General features: G+C 51.6%; 2 protein-coding genes across 6 annotated transcripts in view; one reads left to right on the top strand and one right to left on the bottom strand.

Annotated features, from left to right (window-relative positions):
- The window catches only part of PKNOX2 (PBX/knotted 1 homeobox 2), a 256654-nt gene extending 243343 nt beyond the window's left edge, over positions 1-13311 (top strand). For all 3 annotated transcript variants that reach the window (XM_082682727.1, XM_082682729.1, XM_082682728.1), the window contains 3 exons: positions 9084-9160; positions 9953-10131; positions 11091-13311. In XM_082682727.1, the coding sequence (XP_082538853.1) occupies positions 9084-9160; positions 9953-10131; positions 11091-11317 (483 nt within the window). In that variant the 3' untranslated portion in view covers positions 11318-13311. The remainder of the gene's footprint in view (positions 1-9083; positions 9161-9952; positions 10132-11090) is intronic.
- Positions 13312-22871: 9560 nt separating this feature from the next.
- The window catches only part of FEZ1 (fasciculation and elongation protein zeta 1), a 44992-nt gene continuing 42244 nt past the window's right edge, over positions 22872-25619 (bottom strand). For all 3 annotated transcript variants that reach the window (XM_082683850.1, XM_082683848.1, XM_082683849.1), the window contains one exon: positions 22872-23225. In XM_082683850.1, the coding sequence (XP_082539976.1) occupies positions 23209-23225 (17 nt within the window). In that variant the 3' untranslated portion in view covers positions 22872-23208. The remainder of the gene's footprint in view (positions 23226-25619) is intronic.

Raw genomic sequence — 25619 nt, forward strand, 5'->3', positions numbered from 1 at the left:
GGGAGTCCCCCTAATCCACCCTGTCTCAGGAAAAGCTGAGAGAAATCTTGACACTTCTAGGGAATCTGTGGCGAAAAGTAAGAAAACTTGAAAAGCAAAAAAATAGCTCAGAGAGACTTAGACCATTTTTGTTCCAGAATATCTTGCCTGCTACTTTTTCCTTCAACTTTGTTACACGATCTGAAATTCCACTCATCAGAGATCGACTTCAAAGTATCCAATCCCTGTCAAAAACAGACGCCAATGGAAAGGCCGAGATGCCATCTTTCATTCACAGCTTAGTATGAATTAGTTCCAAAGCTTACTTTTTTACTCCCACTCAGCTAAGATCAGCTTCATGGGAAGAGTGCCAGTGCTTGTTAGCAGTAGCAAATGAAGATTAGAATATTTTTTAACACAGTATTTTGAAGAGGCAAACCAGAATGGGGCACCAGGGGAAAGGTTTCTAGCAATTGTTCTTCCCCTCTTTAAGACTCTGATGAAAGTTTTATCTATATCATCACGAATATAGTTTTAAGACATTTGACCCTAAAGTCCTAGCAGCCAGAGGCCTCAAATTCAGAAAGCTGACTGCAGGGTCACATGATGACGGCCCTGGGGCTCTGAGAAGAGGTGCTGAGAAGTGGCAGTAGGGCCCAGGAAAAGGCAAGAGGACGAAGCCTGTGCTCCCCCACCTCAGAATTTCCTCAAATCTAGACCACCCCCTGAAATTAGAGTGAGATTGGCTCTTTATCCCTGAGTCTTAAAAGCTCCTTTCCACCAAAACATAGATCTTTAACTAAATCAGCCTTTGGGGGCTAGCCTGGAAGGCTAACTATTAAAGAAATAACTTGTTTCTATGGGAAAATGGGATCTAAGTCCCAAATACTGTATCTGTCCACTAACACCTAAGTCGTGGGTATAAGACATGATTCCAGCACTCGAGGGACTGATAATTTAATTGGGGAAATAAATTACACATCTAAACCAGGAGTGGTCAACCCATGCTGTAATCAAGTATTAGCAGGGGCATACACACTCAAGGGGTCCAAGAATGGAGGAAGTAGTACAGGTGAGAGAAGTTTGCCTACCTGTGCTTGTCAGACACATCCAGACTAGCATGTCTGGGACTGAACATCGCATTTCAAAAGGTGCTTTGAGAAGTCATGTCCAGAGAAGAGCAGTCAGAGTAGGGAAATGTCTGTTCAAATGACTTTTAATGGGAAACAGGTCATATGATGAATGGTTAAGGGGACTGGGGATGTTCGGTCCGCAGAAAAGATTTGTTTCTCTAGGGCCAGTATGGTATAGTATAAGGAACAGGGTTTTGGAGGCAGACAGACCTGAGACTGATCCCAGCTCCATTTTTTTTACTTGCTGTATGACCTTGAGCCAGTCAACTGGCATCTCTGATGTTAATTTCCTCTTCATAAAATAGAGATAATCATATCCACCTATGGCAAAGATGGTCAATAATACGTTAAAAAGCGCAGTGCCTGACAGATGGTCTAGCCCAGAGGTGGAACGGACGTGGTTGAAGATACAGGGGGTGTGAGTCTTGGCTCTGCCACTCACTGTTTGGAGTGAGTGGAGCCAGTTTCTTAACCCTTCTGGGCTTGGTTTTCTCATGTGTAAAACGTGAATAATGATGCTTGTTTCATAGGTGCCTGGAAAATTCAGTGAGGTATTTTGACAGAGTACTCTGTGAATATTGTTAAGTATTCAAAGTTAGCCAAGGGCACCTGGGTGGCTCAGTGGGTTAAGCCTCTGCCTTCGGCTTGGGTCATGGTCTCGGGGTCCTGGGATCGAGGCCCGTGTCAGCAAGGAGCCTGCTTCCTCCTCTCTCTCTGCCTGCCTCTCTGCCTGCTTGTGATCTCTCTCTCTCTGTGTCAGATAAACAAATAAAATCTTAAAAAAAAAAAAAAAATCAAAGTTAGCCAGAAACTGTAGGCATCCAGTAAGTGGTTGGAACTCTTGTTATGAAGTAAGAGACAGTGCTGTCGACTTCTGTGTGAAGGGCAGTCTAGGCTCTCTGGCTGGTTGAGTAAGGAGAAGATTTGAGTCCAATAGAAAGACTTTTCCAACGATCAGCAAAAGGGCTGCCATGCGGTAACACTGGTCCCGCAGAGCCATGCTTCCCCCCTTCTTCAGGACGGCACACCCAGAAAGTGATAGAAACCAACCATACCACTTGAAGCTGGGGACCAGCTGGCAGACTCCCACTGAGCCACCCTGGCACTGTCTCTGCACACCTGTAACTGGTTTGGGGGTATCAGTGAAAGCGCTGGTATCAAGGACACCAGCCCAGTGCAGGAGCTGGTCTTGGGGACTTCCAGGGCTCTGGGCATGAGTGAGGTCTTGCCTTAAAGAAGCCTTGCACAGGATGCTGGTGCACAAACTTAGGGTTTAATGGAGGAGCTGGGATCTGGGCCAGGTCTGGCAGGAAGTCTAGGATTTAGGATTTAGGATTAGGATTTAGGATGGAGTAGGAGGAGAAGGACGAGTTGGATGGGTGAGAATTCTTTCCTGATTGACTATCAATGGCCTTGTCTGGCCGGTGATGGTTGCCGACCAAAGAGACAGACCCCTCCTCCTAAGGTCATGAGCGTGAAATACTCCTCTACCCTTCTTCTCCCCCCTGGAGCCTGGGGAACTGTGTAGCTCTGTGTCTATTGTCTCTCCCCTGCTGCTCAGGCATCTGTACCTGTAGAGCTTCGGTGGAAGGTACACCGGGTCCTGGAAGTCAGGCTAGCCATGGCTTGGCTGCATTCTCCCTTCTGTGCCAGGGAAACGGGAGATCTTGGATTCCTGCCTGTGACGTGAAACTATTTTCTCCCGCCCACCCTTCACTGCAGGGACAAAGAGAGAACAGACCCCGGAAGCTGCCCTCAACTCCCCAGGACAGATGGAGAGTGCTGGAAGTGTAGTCCCAGGGTGTGGGCCACACTGACTGCTTGAGCACCAGGGAGTCCCAGGGAAGGAGGGAGGTTGGTGGTCTCCATCAAAGATAGGGCCTTGTTGACAATTGGCTGGTCAGTTGCAAGGCTGGATGGAGCTGGTCTGAGAAGACAGGGGGTGTGGGAGGCCATTAGCTTGCCCTGAGCCCCAGGACACTCCATGGGGGTCTGCAACTCTCAAATATTCTACCTGAAAAATGGCTAGCAGAGATTTACAATTTCTAGCATCCCCCCAAGAAGCCTAAGACCCAGACTAGGGGAAAACACCCCATTGTATGCGCACAGAGCTGGAGTAGTCCCAGAATCCAGGAAATAAAACCATTTGAAAGAATGATTTCCATCCGCGCATCTCTCCATGCGCAGAAGGAGCTGCTGAGGGCTCTCGCCATCTGTCAGAAAAACAACCTGTGGCTTTCACAGAGAGGGAGCCACGTGTGTCATGCAGCAGATTTATTTTATTTGTTATGTATCAATTTATTGAACAAACACTGAGTGCCAGGCACTGTTCTAAGAACCTTTCAGATATTAACTTATTGAAATTGTATTACCATCTCAGGGTAGGTGGAATTATTTTCCCCATTTTACAGGAGATGAACCCTAGTAACAAGCTCAAGGTCTTGAGAGGGTGAGAGACCAGTATTCAAAGCCTGACAGCCTGGCCCTGGAGTTCATGTTCTTCCCCCCTTCTTACTGTGCTGCACTGAAGACTCCTCTAGAAAGCTGCCCAGTGTGCCTCCATAGACCCTAAGTACCCCAGTCTTCTCCCAACAAACATTCATGGAATAGACACTTGCAGGAAAGTCCCTTTTAGCAAGTAGGGTAAGTAGGGCAGCCTGATCCCAGGGAGTTGATTCACTGATGCTCCCCACCCTGTCCCACTCATCTTCACTCACAAAGGCCCACAGCGAATGGTGACAACCACCAGTTACCCACTTAGGTTCCTATGATCATCCATTCCTTGAATACATACTGAACACTTACTAGGCATTTTCTTTGGCACTGATGAGGTGGGGGTGGAAAGAAAGGCGGGGGTCCTTTTCCTCAGAAACATGCAGCATGTCCAGTTGGGGTGACAGCTAAACAAATCATCCATGTAGCATATGGAACCCTATGGGATAAGTGCTCCAACTCATAAGAAAGGTGTCCCAGTGGGCACGAGGCACTGGGGGCAGGTTAGGAAGGACCAGTCTTGCTTGCTACAGCATGAAGGATGGATTGAAATAGAAAACAGAGGGAGGGAGAATAGTTCCGAGATTGTAGGATGGTGAAAAATAGGAAGGCGGTTAATTTTTTACAACGGAAAACTATGAGCAATGAAAAATGAATAGGTACAGAAACACCAAATTAGATTAGTCTCACACCTATACTTCAGAGTGAAATCCTGTGTGCTAATGGATTCCATTTATATAGGGTCCAAATACCAGGGAAAAGTAAACTATATTGTTTAAGGATGTAACATAGATAGGAAAACTACAGAGAAAAGAAAGAAAGAAATTACCATAAAAAACAGGTTATTTTCGGGGAGGATATCTTTGAGGGTAATGATTGAGAAGGGGCATGAAGGGGGCTTTGGGTGTTGGTAGTATCTTATTTTTTGACCTGAATGGTGGTCCCACTTGTGATTAATAGATAAAACTATATATTTTCTTTGGATCTTTCTGTGCAGGTACAATTGTAAAGGGGAGAGGAGTAAAAAGGAGCAATAAAAGAATGGAAGGTCTGCACGAGGTGCATGATAATAAGAAAGAAGAGTTCTTGTGGTGTTTACTGGGTTTCCCTCTGCTCTAAAAGGCTCGTTTTTTCCCCATTTACCACCTGTGAAATCAGGGTGCACCTGCCATCGATGGCATCTCAGATGTGATAAAATGTGGTTGTTTCAGGATCCTCACCATGCCAGCTGCCTCCATCGGGTTGGTGTCTGACCTTCCCAGAGCAAGGCCAGGCCCACAGAGTTGGGGCTGCTGCAGGGTGCGTGTCCGCAGTTGGTCAGGAGCGAGAAGGGAAGAGGGCTGTCATTGACGCCGGTGCAATGGGAGCCCAGGGAAGGAAAGCCGGCTTCCGCTTCCCCTGTGCCCCATCCCTCCATGACTGGCCAGCCTCATGGTCACCTGCCTGCACCAGGAGGAGGAAGGATAGTCTTGGGTGGGCTCAGGGTGAAGGAAGGAGCAGGGGACCCAGGAACCAACCCTGGTCACACTTCTTCCAGAGCCAGTTCCCCAGGTGGAACTCACCCTTCATCTGAAAGATGTCTTCAGCTTCAGTTTAGGGCAGGGGAGACCTAAGCTAGGAGGCCACAAAGCAAGGTGTCAGAAAGAGTTTAGGTCAGATTTCGGAGGAACTTCCTGATGGCCGCTGGGCCACCACGAAACACCCCCTCTGTGTAAACACTGCAGTTCCCTTCTCTAGAGACTGCACAGTTGGCTCTGTGGTGTCTGGGAGGCTTTGCTACATTGTGCAGAGGGAGTTCATGAAGCACACACACTTTACCTGCATTATCTCGTTAGATCAGCCCCCGAGCTCAAGAGGTATGTGCTGTTCTGCTATTTCCCTTTCAAGGCCGAGGAAACTAAGGATAGGAGACGTAGGACAACAAATCGCCAAGCTCCCAGAGCTGGTGAATGGTAGGGGTGTGTGTGTGCAGGACTTGACCTCTCCTGAGGCTGTTTACTTGACCACCAGGCAGCTCTGCATAGTTATATAAGGCTCTCAGCCCACCCTGAGAAGGATCTGTCATTTTCTGGTTCATTCTATATCTCTTGTTCTGGAAGGATTATCTGCTTCCAGAGAGTGGCTGCCTGCTTCCCTCCTGACTCCAGAGCAGCTCTTCCAAATAGTGGCCAGAGAGTGGCTACTATGGCTTGATGGCTTACCGTGATCTCACTTGATTCCTCCTCCCGTCCTTGGCCCTGAGCCTTTCCAATTGTGCTAAAAGGAGCACTGACCAAATCAAGGTCTGTCCAGGGGCCAGGACTATTTTGACTCTGTCCTCAGGAATCATCTGGTCTGAGGCATGTACAAGCTCGACTGCTCCTAGGAGCACTCAGATGTGGTGCCAGAAATGTTCTGGCTAACACACCTGTCCCCAGAGCCGGGACAGAGCTGCCACTCACCCCCACGGCCTCCACCACGTGCCTCCTAAGGTGCCGGTTGCAGGCAGGATGGGTGGTGGCGTTTGGACAGTGGAAGGAGAAGAGGCTTATAACTCTCTCCATAAGAGGACAGCCAGCTGCCTCCCCCGACCCCACCTCCCACACTCTCCATCCAGTGGGGGCACATTAACCTCTGAATTTATACCCTCCACTCAGAAGGGAGAGCTGTACCAGGAGCCTCCTTAGAACACACACGATCCCTCCGTGGGAGAGGCTGAAGGATCTCCTTCCCTGGAGGTCTTTAAGAGTGGAAGAGACGTGGTCTGGCTGGCTTCAGTGTAAGTCTTGGCACAAGACTCCTGCCTGGAAGGCCCATCCCCACCTTTGCTGGGACACTTGGCCATTCTTCAAAGGCCAGCTGAAGTACCACCTCGTTCAGGAAGTCCTCCCTGACCAGTCAGCCCACCCTTTTCTACCACCAAGGGAACAGACACACTGCCCATTAAAGGGGGTTTCTTCCCCTTTGTCTGCAGCCTTCTCCCTAAGCTGTGAGCTGTCACAGCCTTCCACCTGCCAGGAGGTGGAAGATCTTCCACCTTCCAGCAGCCAGGAGGCAGCAGCTTCCCCTCCCCGTCAGCTGATGAGCCATGCGCTCTGCTCAAGAAATAAGGTGGCCGTCTCCTGCCTGTGTCGGTTTCCCTCACGTGGTCCATACCCAACACACCGACCATCTACTCTGCCTGGGCTGGACACTGGAGATCCCATGTCTGCTAAGACCGGGTTCCCACCTGAGAGCAACTCCCCAGTCTTGTAGGGAGACCTCTTATCATATAGCGGGCTAAATGCCGTTATTCAAACACAGCCGTGATGGACTCTGCCCCAGAATTTGGGAAATGGCTCACAGAGGATTTGATCTGTGGCAGGTCTTCCCAGAAGCTCAGAGACACACACAGTGGAAAAGTGGGGGAAAGAGCATTGCAACGGAGGGAATGACAGATGCGAGGACAAGAAGGCACGAAAGGGCCCAGTGCAGCCCGGGAAGGCCAGATGGTTGCCATATTTTTGCTGTGTTCACGGACCAAATGGCCATAGACGGGGGCTGCCTGGCTCCTCACATTAGGAAAATTGGAACTCCATGGAGCCAAAAAACAGGGCTGGGGCCCCACCCCTTCCCCAGAAGGTGTCAGAAGTGGATAGTCCCTGCTCCTCTGCCCCTTGGGGCCTGCGATCCCGCCTCCCAGCCTCCCTCTGTTCTTTCCAGTTAGGAAGAAATTGGCTCCCCTGACATTGATGTGTTTTCCTGCTTGTTAGAATCTTAATGTATGAATCACAAGGCCCAGCTGCCCTGGCGTGGTGGTCAGGGTCAGAGGTGTGAATTAGAACAACACATGATCCTAACGGCTTCCATCAGGGGGTGCTGGAGCCAGCTGTAGAGGTTGCTTGCCTTTGTCGCTGATAATGAGAGCACTTCCAAGGCTGTCGCTCTCACGCTCGTTCCTTAGCCTGAAGCACCTTGCCCACATCATCCCATAATCATAGCATGAAGAGCCATCTCCTCGTGAGCACGTTATGAGTACAATTTCATTTCATCACTAGGGCGACTTTATGATGTAGGCCTAAGGGACATGCCTGAGACCTCACAGCATGACGTGACCGAGCCAGAATCTGAGTCCCAGTCTCTGGGACTTTGGAAAGCCCAAGCAGCTCTTTCTAATGCCACCTCAGTCCCGAGGCATATCCCTGGCTAGAGGTAGAGGAGGCTGGACGGCTTGGCCCTCTGCCCTAGGAGTCCACAGACCTCCCCTCACTTCAGGGCAAGGCTCCCACCCACTCTGACCCTCATCACTTCTTCACCACATGCCTGCTGGGTGCGAGGTGTGGGTACAGGGACCTGGAGAAGACAAAGATGCAGAGACCCAGTTACCATGCAGCTCACCACCGAGTGGGACCCAAATGGACCCCTATTCCACCACCACCCAAAACTTTCCCATTCTTAATGTGACCTGTGCAACCTTCCCCACACTCTGGCCAACCCATTTCTCCTTCTAACCTTCTCTAGAGCCCATTACCCAAACTACCCAACCTTTGCTTTGTTTCTGCTTTCTTTCACTCAGGAGTCATTTGCATGTCATTTGCATGTGGAAGGCACTGGGGATACATTAATAAGACGAATTAATAAGACATGGTCTCTGCCCTCATGAAGCACAGTCTAAGAGCGGGAGACAAGGCTGTCATCAGTGCAGGGACGGAAGTGCCCTGGGACACCCCTTCCTCACCCCCGCAAAGACAAGGACTCAGTCTTACAAACGACAAGAACTGAGTTCCAAGCTGGAGCTAGCCCCTAGGGGAACACCAGAGAAGTTACTCGGTTTCTTCAGCTGTAAAGTGGGAATAACAATACTTAACCTGCCTACCTTATCAAATGTGAGCAATGTGCTTTGTTAAATGAAATTAAGTGCATGATAACCTTTCTACAACTAGTAGTTACCATTATATTCATCTTCAGTCTCTGCTTTGTTAAATGAAATTAAGTGCATGATAACCTTTCTACAACTAGTAGTTACCATTATATTCATCTTCAGTCTCCTGGGATGCCAGCATAAATCTGGGCACAGGGTAGATATTCAGTAAATTTCAGTCAATTTAAATTTAATTGGTTCAGATACCCCCATGTACCACCTTCTGATAGTCCTGTAGGCTTTGGGGGCCATTGTCAATCTAATACTAACGATGCTTGACCTGCCTGCTGGGGGTTGGCTGTGAGGACAAAGTCAGGATGTGAAAGTGCGTTGGAAGCTATCAATATTGAGCTCTACTGTTGTCCCCCATCTTGAGGAGAGGGGGCAGTGTTCCTGACTGTGGAGCCACAGACATGGACGGCCTCCCCCAGGCCTTAGTTTCATTACTTTTGGGAAACAAACATTATACTTTCCCCGATTTAGGCCCTAAACCTCTGGGCTGCCTGGGTCAGGATAGCACCTGTGATGTAGACATGGTCTCTGGGGGGACCAGGCCACCATGTGCCCACCCTGCATTAGCCCTTCACCTCTCATTTCAGCATCCCTACCCCACGGAGGATGAGAAGAGGCAGATTGCGGCCCAGACAAACCTCACCCTCTTGCAAGTAAATAACTGGTGAGTTCTCACCCGCGCAAAGGCTCTCAGATCCGAGGGCCAGCAGGGGAAAGAGATAGCCTAGCCCAGCTGCTCTACCACAGCAGTCTTCCCCTTTGGGCCAGAAGCAGAAAGCTAGAATCAACCCAACCTCCTAGAGCTTCATCTGCAGCTTCTTAGCGCCCTCTGCTGGGAGATTGTGTCAGGAACATCCCTGGAAGCTTCTGGCTGAGTGGAAAGCCTGGCCCCACCTGCAGACAGCCAAGGTCTGGAGGAGCGCCCGGTGGTCACCTAGTCTACCCACCACCTCCGTGAACTGAAGAACTACAGTGTTCTGCAAAGCCTGGGTGGGAAGGAGGAGGGAGAGTTGCGTCTTCTGACTTCACAGGCATGTTTTCCCCTTCTGTGTCTGGCTGAGCTGTCCCAGAAATCTCAGAGAGCAAGGTCTGGTTGGGTGAGGGTAGACCCAAGATTTGGGGCCCCTGATCTGAGCCCTGGGCCCTGGAGTGAAGTCAGAGTTCAGTGCTTCCTCTGTTCCAAGCCTGATGAGTCCTGAGTAGAGATTTCTGACCCTCCTCATGCATCCCTCCCCTGCTGTGTGGTAACCAAGCTCCAGGAGATTCCATGAGCCCTGCAGTGCCCAGGGCTCTTCTCCCAGCTGGGCTTTCACACCCTAGACAAGCCCCCAGTCTGTTCTGTACAGTGGATCAGCTGCTGAGAGTCTGGAAGCAACTCTCACTCCCTGCACATGTGCACACACACCCCACAGCCCCGGGGGGTACTAACTAGGTCCCTACCTTTACCCCTGGGCAGGTTCATCAACGCCCGGAGGCGCATCCTGCAGCCCATGCTTGATGCCAGCAACCCAGACCCTGCCCCTAAAGCCAAGAAGATCAAGTCGCAGCACCGGCCCACCCAAAGATTCTGGCCCAACTCCATTGCTGCGGGTGTGCTGCAACAGCAGGGCGGCGCCCCAGGGACGAACCCGGACGGTAAGAACCGGGGGCGGGGGAACTGTGGCCTGGCGCTGGTGGGCGGACCTCCTGGATGGGCTCCACGAAGACGCCAGGGCTGCGCAGCCACCTGCCTGTGTGGCAGTGGCAGCTCGGTCACACTCGTGTTCTCCTTCCAAGGATGTGCACGGGCCTGAAAGAAGGGGATGTTTTTGCATATATTTTCACAACCAAAAAGCGACCTCACAAAGACGAGTGGGAGTCCGTGGTCATCTGAGTCAGTGACTGCTCAGCAGAGCCCCCTCCTCCCTCCCACACCCGCCTGAAGTTCCGGCGCACCCATGAGCGTCTGCCCAGCTCCCCCAGAGCCAGGGCCATCTATAAATACCGAAGCAGGCAGCTGGCTTGTGAACGGAGGCCAGGAAGAGCTTTGTTTTCCCAGCTTCTCCATCACACCCTCCACATACACTTTCCTAATTGCCGGTCGCCTGGTGCACAATGAATAATTCACTGAGCCAGACATTTTATAGCTTGGCACGTGAAGACAGCTGTGTGTGGGAAGTGGAGGTGTGCGTGTGCACGTACATACCTCTGTGTGCATCTCTGCAGCTGCATTCGGGTTCTCCGTCCTGGGCAGTTGCCGTGTCCGCTGTAGCAGATTCTGAGCTACACGGACCAAGGGGAGAATCCCAACTCCATCATGCCTGTCACCTTGAGCTGATGCCTTAACCATCTGAGACTCAGTTTCTTCCTCTTTAGAATGGAGACGGTAACTCCCACCCTACAGAATTGTTGGAAAGTCCAAGTATGTAATGTCCACAGACGCTGCCCGGGTGCCGGAGCACCACTTCTTGGGAAGGGGCCGGGAGGGGCTGCCAAACGTGTGGATTGGGCGACTTCACACCTGGGAACTGTCGACCACTCCGTGAACCAGTCCCCGCCACTCTACCCAACACCGAGGTTCCCGAGCCTGACCCTTGCCTTCTTCTCTCGCGTAGGTTCCATCAGCTTGGACAACCTGCAGTCTCTGTCCTCAGACAATGCCACCATGGCCATGCAGCAGGCCATGATGGCCGCACATGACGACTCGTTGGATGGGACAGAAGAGGAGGACGAGGAGGAGATGGAAGAGGAGGAGGAAGAGGAGCTGGAGGAGGAGGCAGATGAGCTTCAGACGACAAATGTCAGCGACCTGGGCTTGGAACACAGTGACTCCCTGGAATAGTTGCAGCCCAGATGGCACTGGTCACCAAGCAGGACAGGAGTGTCGTCAGGAGGGCTCCAGGGTGGGGGGGAGGGGGGCACGGGCAGGCAGCACCAAGGAAGTTGGGCCCTAGCTTCCCCAAATCAGTAGCTCGAAGAAATGCTGAGGAGACCCCCGCTCCTTCCCAACTCCCAGGCTTCCGTGAGCGCCCCCGCCCCACTTCCCTAGACCTGCAGAGGACTCCGTTTGCGGGGCCGGCCACGCAGCCTACACGGAAAGGCAGGAGTGAGAGCTGGACTCACGAATCCCTGAGGACAGATGGCACCCATGCCCCTGCCCAAACTGAAGGACTTGAGATGTTTACAAGCCCTGCGCTGTGAGGCGGAGCGGGGCTGTTCAGAGTGAGCCTCGCCAGGGACAGAGGAGGAAAGGGAGAGTCAAGGGGCTCTGGGTTCCACCCCCATGAGGTTCTCAGCTCCTCGAAAGACATTCAAGGGCAAGAGCCCAGACTCATCACCAGTGGCTGTAGCAGAGGGGAAGGCCCTGAGGCGTCACATCTTGCAGATTGGAGTGGGACCCAGGCCCCCGAGGGCTCTTGCTCATTCCTCCAAGGACCTGTCTCAGGCACGGGCAAACCATGGACTTGGAAGAGAGGGCAGGAGCCCCCACAGCCACCTTCTCTCTCTCTCTCTCTCTCTCTCTCTCTTCTGGAAAGGAATGGTAAGCTGGCAAGGCTTGGATTGTAGGGCGTTCAGAGGAATCCCTTCCCCTGGGTCAGTTCCAGGACCCAAGGAGATGGCAGAACCTGAGCTAGGAGCCATATCAAGGTGACTTTGGGGACCACAGCCATCCCTAGGTGGTCACAGAACTCAGCTCCTGTAGCAACAGGACAATGGTGTCTTATCCCAGATGTTCCAGCCCTCAAATGGAGCTCCTCAGATGTCCCAGCCCTCAGCCCCCCATGGCTGTCCCCCTGCTCCTGGGCTGGCAGAGCAGCCCCCATTCTCTTTTCATTCTATCCTTCAGAGAAGGCAGAAGAAACATTGGAAAGAAGCATCCAGTCCAGTGGGAAGCCAGGGGTTGGAGAAGGTGCTACATCCCTCTTCCCATCAGTATCCAAAGTGTGGGCAAGGAGCCAGAGAAATGGTGCCCCAGAGCCAAGTGGTGCCCCACCCCCACACCCCTCGATGATCTCCCCCCCCCCCCCCCGCGACCACCACCACAACACACAGCACTGGAGGAACTGGGGCTCCCTCAAGGAGGAGGCTTGCCACCACCTGCCCTGACTCCCACCCTCCCACCCCAACTTCCAGGCCCCCATGATTGGCACCCCCCCACCCCTTGGCTGTGAATGACAGGACTGCTCACACGTGTGTTTTCCATTGGATTTAATTTAATGGACTTGCAGTTTCATTTGTAAATCGTGCATTGGCCATCTCCTTCAGTGGCAGGATGCGAGTGGCCACCTGGCTCAAGCTGAGGGGACCCTCAGGGCCTTCTGGGGCTTCCCCTCCCCCACCTGGTTGGGGTGGAGCAAAAGGATGGTCGCTCTCCTGAGGTCTCCCTGAAATGAATGTATTTCTCCCCCAAAAGAGCTGATATTTAATGTTTTAATAGGGATTTTTGAGAAACAAATAACCTTATTTATAATCTGGGTGATCCAATCATTTTTTACTCCCTTTTGATGCCATAAGTAGAGGAAAGTCTAGCTTTTTTGGCGTGAGACTTTTGCAATGTGCAGTGGGATAAAATACATTTCCTTTTCTGGTTCATTTTTCTTGTTCTATTTCTCTCTTTCTCTCTCTCTCTCTGACACACACACACACACATACACTCTTTCTCCTACCACTTCGAACGGCAACCCACCCAGCACAGGCACACCTGCACACATGTCCACACATCCTTTCCCAGCCCCTCCACCTGCCTAATGTTATGCAACCTCCTTCTGATGTATCCACCAAACCAGTACTGAATGTGGCCGAGAAGTTTTCAGTAAATCTTATTACCTACCATCATTCTGGTGCTCAGTTCTTTTTCCCGTGGTTAGTGGTTAGTGGGACCTTGGACCGGAGAAAATTTGGAGGCCTCAGCCTACCTCTTGTTGAACGGACTACCCATGGCAGGCAACACGGTAGAAGGCTCTCTGAGTGACCTCAGTTTACCTGTCTGGGCAGGAAGACAGCCATGTTTGGCACACACACTGCATACGTGTCTGGCTCAAAGACAAAGAGATTAGGGAGAGGAGCCCGGAGGACACTCTGCACTGCCCTCTCCTGGCAATTCTCCCCCATTACAGTGGCGCGCTCAAAATGTGGTCCCCTGCGGCACCATACTCTACCTCCCTCAGAGGCCTTTGCTTCTCCAGGCTGCATCCTAGGCTCCAAGGGTTTTCATCCTCAAAGCTGGTGGCACCGTCACCCCTCCCCCAGCCCTCCTATGTCCATCCAGGGCCCAGGAATCAGGAAGGAGAGGAAGTCCTGACGGCCGCTTTTAATCTAGAGCTGTGTCCAGAGACAAGCCTGCCCTCCGAACCCCAGGGCTCAGCGCTGTATTCCTTGGGGGGGCAAGTGGAAATTTAGGTACAACCTTTCTCGTTAATTTCAGCCCAGAATTGTCCAGGGCATCGGTTTGGGAGCAGGAGGGGGTGTTCCTTGCTCACATTCACGAAGCCTGGGGAGTCTGCACTTAACATGTGGACATCCTCCAGCCAAGTTGAAGGCTGGGAAGGGAGTTGTCACATGGGCAAAATGGGCCCCCACACAGCCCTGATGCCTGATCCCTAGGTCACCGTTGTCACAGAGCCTAAACCTCTGGTCCTACTCGGAGAGACTGCAAACAGAGACCCTGCCTCTAGGCAGGGAGAAAGTCTCAAGACCTGTGATACAGTAGAGCTCCATTTCCCAGAGCCGGGAAGCCAGCAGGCTTTCAAAGAAGTGTTTTCCAAGGAAGACGCTGTTAAAAAGACATGCCATTAAAAAAAGAAAAAAAAAAAAATGGCCAAATTAATCTAGGATGAACTACATATTCTATTTTGCTGGTGGAGTTTCATAAGGCACATTAGCATAATAAAGGCTCTGAGGAGTCCTGCAGGAAGAAACCTGTTTGTTTATCCTGTTCTCCAGATTTATTTATTTTTTTTCCAAGTAATATCTATTCCAATTTTACTGGTATTCCACAGAACACATTGTATGTAACACTATTCTACGAAACTACACAGTAGCCTGCCCCAGCCTCCTCCACCCCTTCCTCAGTCGTTCTGCCAGCTTTTCAACCATGCAACCAATGGAAAAGGGGTTTCCCAAATCATTTGAGATGTGGCTGGTGGTGTTATAAAAGAGGCAGCCACCTCTCTCTCTGCGCATGACCAAGCCCTATCCAACCCAGGGAGAAGATGTGTCACAATGCCACAATCCCCAAGGAAGTAACAGAAAAGGAACAATGCAGGATGAGCCTGAGTGCTGGTGTCCAGATCCTGGAAACCGCACCAGACGACTTCTGGCACCAACCCCTATCCCAGCACAGCAGACCTTTCAGGTTGGAAGATTCCTGCTCCTGGGAGCCAAAGCCCAGAGCTACACTGCCTTGACCAAGAGACCCCTCTGCTGCCTAGAAGACAGCCAGATGAGGGCAATGGCTTGGTCACACTCACTCATTCATCTGAAGTGTATTTGCTGAGCACCGACACTGTCTCGGGCAACTTCCAATACAGAGGCTGCAACTGTGATCAGCAAAGACAAAGTTCTTGTCTTCAGAGGGTTGACACATCCTAGTAGAACACTGAGAGTGTGTGCTGGTAACATCCCCCTAGTGGTTAAAATATGACCTCATCCTGGGACAGTGAGCTCAAACTTGATCGTTCAGAGTTGCAAACAAGATTCTCGGGTCCAGTGTGGCGTTCAATCAAATTCAGTTCCCAGGCATGTTTGGACCAATATTGTTTCTAAAACTTTTTGTACCAACATTTAAAAGCTACAGAATTGCAACTCGGGACCTATATTACTGCACAGCCACAGCAGGGCAGGAGCAAATCATTGCTTCCCCCTTTGGACTTGCTCTCCAGGCTATCACAACATTGCCTATGCATGAGGTCTCCCCAACAAAGACACTGAATCCCTCTTGCCATGGTATTATCAGGTTGTCACTGCTTGGTTGGTGTGTGAGTTAGTTATGCTCTCCACTCCCTTTTATTTTTTCCTTCTTTTTTTTAACTTTATTTCCAATATCTACATTCTTGCTTTTAAGAAACTATTTCTCTCTACCCCCTGCTCCATCAAGCAAGAGAAGACAAAACAGCCCAAGAGGTTCTGCCTTCCGGGGGAAAAAAAAATCCAAGAGAACCTATCTGTGGAAGGGAAGATACTCCTACAACTCATTGCCGAGTGTGCCTGTGTCCCGCATCAGACATGTTACCTGCCTACCCAGCCTCTGCAGGCAAACACTAACCTTGAGGCATAAAACCTACCAGGGTTTCGTGTTAGACATGCAGATTCAGTCCCCTAACCAACTTTTTCCCAGAATCCAAGGCAAGATGCCTAAAGACTTTGGGAAACATTGCTCTCAGAAAGTAGTTTTGGGGGCGCCTGGGTGGCTCAGTTGGTTAACTGAGCAGCAAACTCTCCACTTTGGCTCAGGTCATGATATCAGGGTCGTGAGATCCAGCCCTGTGACAGGCTCCATGCTGGGCGTGGAACCTGCTTAAGATTCTCTCTTCCTCCCTCTGCCTCTTCCTTCTCGCCATAGCCTGCCTTCTCCTCTTAAAAAAAAAAAAAAAAAAAAAAAGGAAGAAAGAAAGAAAAAATAGTTTTATGTTGCCTTTTAGAAGTTACTTGTTTATAGCTGCTCCCTTTAACTTCCTTTCACTATATAGACTATAACCCCATTATTCAGCCAGTGGGATTCGCAGGTGCCTACTAGGTACCTGATACCATACAAGGGACAGAGGACAGTTCAACTTTGCAAAGCATCACAGGAAAGGGATGGTGGAGGACTGGCAGAGAGAATACTGATGAATCGCACCATGTTCTGTGCCTTTCCACTCTGCCGTCTTTATTTCCATCCCACAGATGAGGCAAATTTTATTATACTGCTTTCAAGTGTACACATCTTATAGTTTTATTTTTCTCAGCCTCTCTCCGGGCCAATCTCATTTAGCCCCCTTGCAAATTAAATGCATCTCATTAAAGCGAAGCCATTTAGGACAATGCCCTTCAGGTGTGCATCTTTGTACATCTTTCATTTTAAGACAAGTGTTTGATTTATTTTTCATCTCATTACACTCTTTAAAATTATGTGCATCTCATTACACTCAGCACAGTGAGACGACTTATTTCAGGTGTAGACATTACACCCAGTATTATCAGGCAAGAATTTTTTTTTTCATTTCATTACAAGCCTTACAATTTATGTACATCTCATTACAATCAGCCATTTAAGACAATTCCCTTCAGTTGTGTATATCTCATTATACCTTTTCATTTTCAGATTTTTTTTTTTCATCTTATTACACCCAAGCATTATTCAGAGAACTCACGTCAGGTGTGCATATATCACATCCACCTGTATTTTGTGAATTTCAGGGTGGTGGTTTCCCCCATAGTATTGCAAAATTTTCATTACAGGGAACTCATTTAAGGCTGGCTCCGCCCACCGCAGGCCTCCCATGCTCCTCTTCAGGGTGAGGAAAAGCCCTGGGTCCTCCAGGATTTGGTCAAGACTCTGCTAACAGCTCCCCCTCAGACACACATGCACCATCTAAGTTAACTTCCTTGCTTGCACATTGAAGGGTTAGAGGAGATGGTCGCTAAGCTCCTCTCAGTTGATGGTCCGTGGAACTAGTCCTGCGGATGATGACGTGGGTCCCCAGCTTCTCCTGGAGGGACTGCTCTGCTCTCCGGGCAGCCCCCATCCCTGCTGGAGAAGCTGAGACTGACATCACCATCCAGGCTTCCAGCAGCCAGTGGACTTCACCCATCTTGCTGCCCTCCTGATGGGGTCTCACTCTGTATCCATGTGGGGTCACGATTTGGAAGGAGATGGATTAACTTGCCTCTCGTGTTGGAGGCATATTTGCCTCCTGTACAGCCCCACCGGGAGCTCTGGGCCCGGAGCACCCAGGATTGCTGGGCAGCCATCTGGGGCTGCAGGCGCAGGTTCTGTTCTCTGCTAAACCAGAGTCTCCCGGGCTGGGACCGAGCTGGCTGCATTGTGAACAGGAGCCAGCCATTCTGAACCCCTGCCTCACCCAGGCCTGAGTTCAGAAATGGGTCTGAGGGATCAGGTGTCCTGAGCAGAAAATGCATGATGCTCTGAGCATTGCCCCTCCCAGGGCTGTTTGTCCAGAGCAGTGATCCAAGCCGAGAGGCAACAAAATCGTTTCCTAGAGAGAGTCAGGAAGCACAACCACACCCCGTATGGAAAGCCCGTGTACAGCACACCGTATGTTGTCACCTGCCTTTACCGCCCACCCCCAGCCTTCAGGAGCCCCATGCCTCCCAGGCAGAAAGGCTAAATTTTACCCAGAGCCACTCAGTCCCTCCACCTTCACCAGGATCCCAGATCTGCCTTCTGGAGACAGCCCAAAGAAGCAGAACCCCTCCAGACTGTTTAAATGTCATTTTCGAGGCTTAGTGAACATGTGGAAGCAGCATTTTAGGAGACCTGCAATGCCTTTCCTGAACCCCTTGAACTAGTCCTCACGTTCCCACCCGTCTGGCTCAATTACAAGGCATGTGAGGCTTCTCTGTGTCTGGGGCGGTCTGTGTGTTTCCTCTTCTGTCGCTCTACCTGTCTCCTTAGCAGTGAAAATAGAATCCCTTCGCTAAATGCAGAAATACATTGGACTTTTCAGCCTCCCTCCTGCACCACTCCCCTTGAATGAACCTGCTGAGAGATCAGAAAATGATTGAGTTCCTGCCTGTTTGCTTTGTCTGCCTGTCCAGGAGAGCCTGGAGGCCACAGGCTATGGAATCAGCAGGTGCCAGTGCTCCTTGGGCGGCCAGAAAGCAGGATTTATGTGAGGATTGAGGATGGGGGGAAAGGCTGATTTGAGAGGAACCCACCCCTTCCCTAGTCTTGTTTTGTTTTCAGGTCTTCTGTGCCTACTGGATTGGAAGGAAACATGATCAGGTCCCCAGCAATGGAAAGGCCACAGCGCCAAGCCCTTTCTCTCTGTTCCTCGAAGTTTACTAGTAAAAAGTATGATTTATTGAGTATTTAGCATATATGCAAGACACTGTATTTAGAATACCGGTATTACTATTCCCATCTTTAAAAGGAGGAAACAGGGGCTCAGCGAAATTATTTGCTCGAAAAGGATTTAGTAACACAGGGACACGGGGTGGTGCAGTCAGTTGAGTGTCTGACTCTGGGTTTCGCCTCCAGTCACGATCTCGAGCTGGGGGGATGGAGCCCCACATTGGGCTAGATGCTCAGCACGGAATCCGCTTCTCTCCCTATCTGTCCTTCCCCCAGCTCTCGCTTCTGCTCTCTTTCAAATACATAAATCTTTTTAAAAAATTAGGAAGCTAATATGCAGTAGAGCTAGGATTTGAACCCAATGCCAAAACCCATGCTCCTCCTATGAAGTAATTTGTCTCCTAAGCCCCAGCGTGAGCAGGGCTGGACTCCAGGGTCGAAGGCAGATGCTCCCCTCTCCCTGAAATCTCAGAGGTGCCAGCACCCATGCACCTGCCTTCGCTCCTCTCCTCTAAGGACCCCACATGCACAGCATTCAAAGATGTGGGATGCAAACCTTAGCCCACTTCCCCCCAAGCAGAGCGCATACACCATAGCCCAGCAGCTCCTCACTTGAAGCTGCTGCCTCTGGGGAAGGAGTGGGGTTAGGGACCGGACCTCTGCACACCCTGCTAGGAGCTGTGCTTCAGAAGGGGCCCCCAGAGCTCATCCTAGAGAAGAGGCTGCTGTTGACCATCCACCAACTGGGATAAAGTAGGCAACAGCAAGGCCAACTGCCCTGTCACTGGCGGCTTGGGTGTGTGGTAGAGACCGCTATGTGAGGTCAGGAACCAACCCTCCCCAGGGAGAACACCGAAGTGACTCTGTTGGAGGAGGAGGGGAGGAGAGAGGATGTGGTGGAAATAGTCCAGACCAGAACCCAGACCTCCACCCAGACCCCCTCTCTCCCGCTGACCAGCTTCTGCAGTTGTGTGATGCACTTTCCTGTTCTCAGACAGATTGCAGAGTGGAAGGCAGAGTGAGGAGGGGGACACAAGGGTAGGGGCAAGAGACAGAAAGACGGGGAGAGAGAGGAACTAGATGTGTGTGTGTCTCTGGGGTTTTTCAGACAAAGCTATTATCAAAATGCCAACCGGCTCCTGCCTGGCCAATTTGCATATTCCATGCTGTGCTCTTTGAAGCAAGATGAATATGCATGAGGGCTTGGGCGGGGTGTGGAGCTGCTGGGCTGTGGGCTAAGGTGGCTCATTGTTCTTTTCAAAGGAAGGCATTGATATGAAGCCAAGGCACCTCTCCGGTCAGCAGAGCGGCCTCTGCTTCCCCTCCCTCGCGAAGGGAGGGGGAAAGCAAAGCGGAGGCTCCGACAGAAAGCCTGACGACTATCCGCTCATCCTCTCTGGAAATAAATAATCAGGCGCCATCAAGAACGCAAGTCTTTTCTCCAAGAGCAGCATTTAATTACGCTGCCCTCCACGCATGCTAATCACGGAGGCTGGCTCATGGTGGGAGTCACCTCTCCTGGCCTCCGGGGAAGCGGGGGCTGCCTCTGCCCATTCTGTGCTCCTGCAGCAGGGCAGGCTGGACCCCCCAGGTGCTCCCTGCTCTTGGCCTTGGGTGAGACCCCCAATGCCACGGTGTGTGGGTGAGGGGGAGGCAGGGCCCTGCGGGTGCTGAGAGCAGGCCTCAAAAGCCTGCGTGCCCATCAGAACCGGATTCATGGTTCCTCCTGAGATACCCGCACGATGGCTCCTCCCTGACCATCCACATCTCGTCTTCCCCGGCCACCAGCCAGACACAGAGTCACCCTCCAGACCATCCGGAAGAGATAAAGCTCTATTTCATTTTTCAAAGCCAGTTTATCCCCCAAACATCGGGGCCACAACACCCTCCCCTGTTAGCTTTCCTGGCTGAGCTGTCACATCTGGGTCCCTCCCGAAAGAGAGACAAGGGTAGGGAACGTTTGGAAAACACTTTGCCCTCGCGCGACTGTGTGTTTCGACCCCACATAAGCGATGACTGGAGCGTCCTTACCAGGACATGGCCACGTGACCCTGGGCCCAACCCACACGGGGCGCCTTTCTCTGGAACGAAGGGACCTCGGTGAAATCACAGGTCCCTCGAGGGCCCGCTGCTCCCTGCGGGGGAGGCTGCGGCAGGCCGGGGCTCCCCGGTGCTCACGCTGGGCGCGGCCAGCCGAGAAGGACTTGCGTTTGGCCATCAAGGCCGACCGCAGACCGAAGCGCCAGTCGACCTCGGGGCGCCGCCTCCGCGCTTCTACAACCGGAAGGCCGGGGCGCGGGGAATGCTGGGAGCGCGGAACCGCCTGCACCTGGAACCGCACCTGCGCTCAGCCGCAGCCTCCACGCAAAGCTTCTCCAGACCTTAAGGCAAACACAGATTGCCTGGAGAGCTTGTCTCTCACGGGCAGCGCCGTGTTGTCAGCGCTGCTGGTCTGGACGCCACATGCAGAGCAGGAGCGAGGATAGAGGGAAGGAGAGTGCAAAACCATGACAATGGGGCCGAACATTCCCACTAAGACTGCTTGCTGATGGGGACAAAAGGCAAGAAGAGAGGGACCACTGTCCCCACCTTTCCCCCGCTCACCTCCTCTAGCTGGAGCACATCCCTGACACTTGAGATTTATTTTTAACTGCCAGCAGCTTTGATTAGCTTGTCTCTGCTGCCTCAGACACCTGCTGGCAGGATGCATGGGGGGAAGGAGTGGCTGACCCAGATCTGACAAATACAAGGCAGGAAGGAAAGCTCTGGAGGATTCTCTGCTTCCCTTTTGCTGAGGCGGGTGAAAAACCCCACAGCCGGCAAATAACCTGGTGCCCCCCTCCCCTCGCCCCACCGTGACCCCTGGCATCCTTGACCACAGTGCCTGTGAGTATAGAACTGCAGTCATCCCTTTCAGCCGAAGCACTGGGGCTCATGCCGGTGTGTTGGCACCTGAGGGTGTATACAGGAACCTACGGGTGTTTCGAACCCGCCCCACCCCCCAGCAGCCAGGCCTCCTCAGGTGTAGACATACTGCTCTAGGTGGATGCCTGAGTTAGACCTGTAGGCACAGGGGCAGCTTCCCTGGAGGTGGAGGGCCCCCCCACCCCAAGGTAGGACAGCTCCTGCTCGGTGGTCCTGCTCCCAGAAAAGCAGGGGCCCAAGAAGTGAGAGGCAAGGCTCCAGGGAGGCCTTCCATTGTCACCCACATCGACCCGCAGCCTTCTGTGCGGTTGCCCACATGATGAAGTCTGGCTTTCTGTTTGGCATGTTTGGTTAGAGCAAATGCCATACGAAGAGTGAGTGGAAAGGGGCATCTGACTCCACCCCTTCTGACGGTCTCTGCTTGCCAGTCTCTTCATCTGTAAAACCTGGGGGACACTATTGCCTCCTGCAGCAGAGGCTTGCTCTGATGTGAGACTCGGTTATGATGGGATAATGTCAGTGGCAGGCACATGGCAAGGGCTCGATAAAGGTTTTTGTTTTAAGACAGAGCTGTGGAGGGACACCTGGGTGAGCTCAGTCGTTAAGCATCTGCCTTCGGCTCAGGTCGTGATACCAGGGTCCTGTCATCGAGTCCTGCATCAGGCTCCCCACTCAGCAGGGCATCTGCTTCTCCCTCTGCCTCTGCCCCTCACCCTGCTGTGCTCTCTCGGTCAAATAAATAAATAAAATTTTTTAAAAAAGAAAGAAAGAAGGAAAGAAAAAAGACAGGGTTGTGGGAATTCATGGGGCTATTGTCATTCAAGCCAGAAGATGGAAGCCAAGTTCAGGTTGTGGCGAAATCAAGGCAGCATGCTGGTATGAAGACGGCAGTCATTAAGGCTGACATTGCCTGCCACCAAGGCCAGGACAGCACCAGGAGTCGGGGCACAGGACCTCTGAGGCTATAGGAAGGGCAGGGGAGGGCACGCTCGGCCACAGGACACCACTCCCCAAAGTCACTGGAGGTGTTCAGGCAGAGCCGCAATCACTCCCAAGCTGGGATGGCTTAGCACAGCTGACTCCCTCCAGCCCCCTAGCCTCCAGGTCCCCCTGATAAGGGCTGGCATGGTCGTCTCAGTGGGAGGTACAGGCTGTTCCTTGAGACCCTCTTATCTGCTAATTTCCCTGTGGCCCCTCTAGTCTGACACCCCCCCCCCCGCCACCAGCAGTTCCTCTTACACATTGCATGTCTCCCTTAAAGTTGCCAAGCAGCAAGATCCTGAGGGCCTGTGGATGGCCTCCTCTTCTGACTGTACCCATGGGCCCCACGTCAGGGCCCATGCTTGGGTCCCTCAACACCCGGTCATCTGCTGTGAGCCCCGGAATGTCACATCAAGGCAGTCCCGCTGCCGCCTTTCTCTCCAGGGTTGACACACCACGCTCCAGAGCCCATAAAGAATATTAATTAAATGAAGGTTTATTTCAAAATTAGTCTTAGAGTGTAAGCTGTTTTCGAGGGCTGGAGCCAGACTACACAGTGAGCAGGAGGGCACTTGCCCTCCTCCGCCACGGGCGGAGAGGCGCCTCCCAGCCCTGCCCCTCGGTCATGCATCCAATGATCACTAGGACTAGAAGCCAACAGCAAAGGACCCCGCGCGCTTGCTCATGTTTAATCCAGGTTAAGCTATACACGTTTAAATACACGTCGGAGGTTACGTGGTGTCATGCAGTCCCTGGGTTGGAATGACTCTTGCTCCGTGACCTCCGCGGCAAGGCTGCCCCGGAGGGCAAGGTTAGGTAGGACAGAGCACTGCAAAGAGAAGGAGAAAGGAGAGAGGTCAAAGCCCAGCGCGGGTCAGGACATGCCAGCCCAGGGGGGCCCCGGCCCAGAGGCAATCCTGTCCTGAACAGAGAGCCTCCCGCCCCCCTGGGACCCAGGGAATGACTGCCATCACATGTCTTCCTTCTGGAAGAAGGAAGAGACGACAGGAGGGTGGATGCCTGGTGCTCCAATCTGGTCTCTGGTGCTGATCTGCCTGAGTTCAAGCCCTGGATCCAGCCTGTGCTAATTCTACGACCTTGGGGAAATGGCTCCACATCTCCGCGCTCGGTTCTCCATGTGTACAACAGACAGTGCCTCTGCCTACCCCACAGGGTTGTTCAGAAGCAAACAGAAAGTGCTCAGTAAATGTTAACTAGTTTTATGAATTCACTGACATTTCCGTGGATCGCAGTGGGGAAAGGGGTCCAGCCCTCAGGCTCCCAGACTTACCCAACCCATTTCCACAGACCTCCTTTGAGAAATTGGCTTTGAAAGCCTTTAAGAGGCAGAAGTTCTTCCCAATGTTTAGCCTGAAGTCCTCCTGCAGAAAGTTAAGACTAATCTTTCTGATCCTTATGGAAACAGTACCACCCAGAGGTTCTTATCCAAGATCCGCAAGCCTACTGGAAGCGTACCCAGCGTCGCGTGTGCTTGTGGACAAAGCTGAATGAAATCAAGAATCCAGACAACGGATGACCATCAGTGGATACTGTTATGGCCTGAGTGTCGGGGGCCCTCAGCCAAATTCCCACGTGCGGCTGTATTTGGAGACGGAACCTCTAAGGAGGTGATCGTAAATGAGGATGGCGCTCTGCTCTGATCGTCCTTATAAGAGGAGACACCAGAGAGCCCTCATTCTCTCCCTTCACGTGCACTCAGGACAGGCCACGTGAGGACACAGCGAGAAGGTGGCTGTCTACAAGCCAAGAAAAGAGCCCTCGCTAGCAAGTGGATCTGCTGGCATCTTTACCATGGACTTCTAGCCTCTGAAACTGTGAGAAAACACATTTCTGTTGTTGAAGTGTCCCCCCCCCCCCAACAATACCCCCTACCCCCGGTGCTATTTTGTTGTAGCAGCCTGAGCAGATTAATACAGATATTAACATCACAGAAAGAAAGACAACCGGAGAATATGTGTCTCTTAATGGAAGTTTAGCGCCACTGATCATGTCATGCTTATCAAAAGATTTGAGACTGAGTCTGATCCAGCCTTCGGCTCTGCCAGCTAACAGGAAATATGAAAAATGGAAGAACATGTTAACTTAAACCATGGGGACACAACTGACAAGCAGAAGCCAAAACAAGGAAATTCTATGGGGCAAATAGCCTGGTTTCTCCAAGAAATAAATTCCAAGGAACGAGAGGAAAGGAAGGGGAACCTGTATATATATATAAAAAGAGACTCAGGAGAGGTATTATCCAGTTGCAATGTATGGGCTCCCCTTGGATCCTGATTCCAACAGATGAGAAAATGTAACAGGGAAATGTGAGCACTGGTTGGACAAAGATATTGAGACTTTTTTTTATTTTTCTAGTTGTGATAACAATATTGTGGTTAGGTTTTTGAAAAGAGTCTTTATGTTTTAGAAATGTACACTGAAATACTTAGAGATTAAGAAAACTGATGGTTTGGGCGCCTGGGTGGCTCAGTTGGTTAAGCAACTGCCTTCGGCTCAGGTCACGGTCCCGGAGTCCTGGGATCAAGTCCCACATCGGACTCCCAGCTCCATGGGGAGTCTGCTTCTCCCTCTGACCTTCTCGCCTCTCATGCTCTCTCTCACTGTCTCTCTCTCAAATAAATAAATAAAATCTTTAAAAAAAAAAGAAAGAAAGAAAACTGATGGTTTGGATTTGCTTCAAAGTCATACGGAGGGGAGAAGCTGGGTAGGGGTGTGAGTGAACAAGATAGGCCATGAATCCACGGTCGCTGAAGCAGGACAAGTACATGAGAGTTCATTATTCTCGTCACTCGGCTTTTATGGATGTTAACAGCTCCCTTAATAAAAGATGAAACAAAAGTCGGGAAAGGATGTAGCTAGGCATGATTTCAAGCAGCTGAGACCAGCAAATGTAGCCCTGGGCTCTTGTTTTTTCCCTACAAAATAGCCTAAACTCTCCAGAACTTTCACAGTCAGGCTCGTGCTGGTTCCGCAGCTCTAATGTGGAGTCGCTCTGGTGCCTCCAGGGAGAAGGAATCCCCTTCTCAGGCCTCCCGGCAACATGCAAAGACAAAACCCCATTCCTGGGAGGCCTCACAATCGCCCACTGGAGGACCCTGGCCCCGTGCACCCAGTGCCATCTGGGCTGGCAGGACGCTCTGGGAAGGCAGAGGAACACAGCGGGTTCCCTGCCTTCAGCGGGAGGTCTTGGGGAGGGGAACCC

This window comes from Mustela nivalis (genome assembly GCF_964662115.1).
Source record: "Mustela nivalis genome assembly, chromosome: 9".
NCBI classification, from domain to species: domain Eukaryota; kingdom Metazoa; phylum Chordata; class Mammalia; order Carnivora; family Mustelidae; genus Mustela; species Mustela nivalis.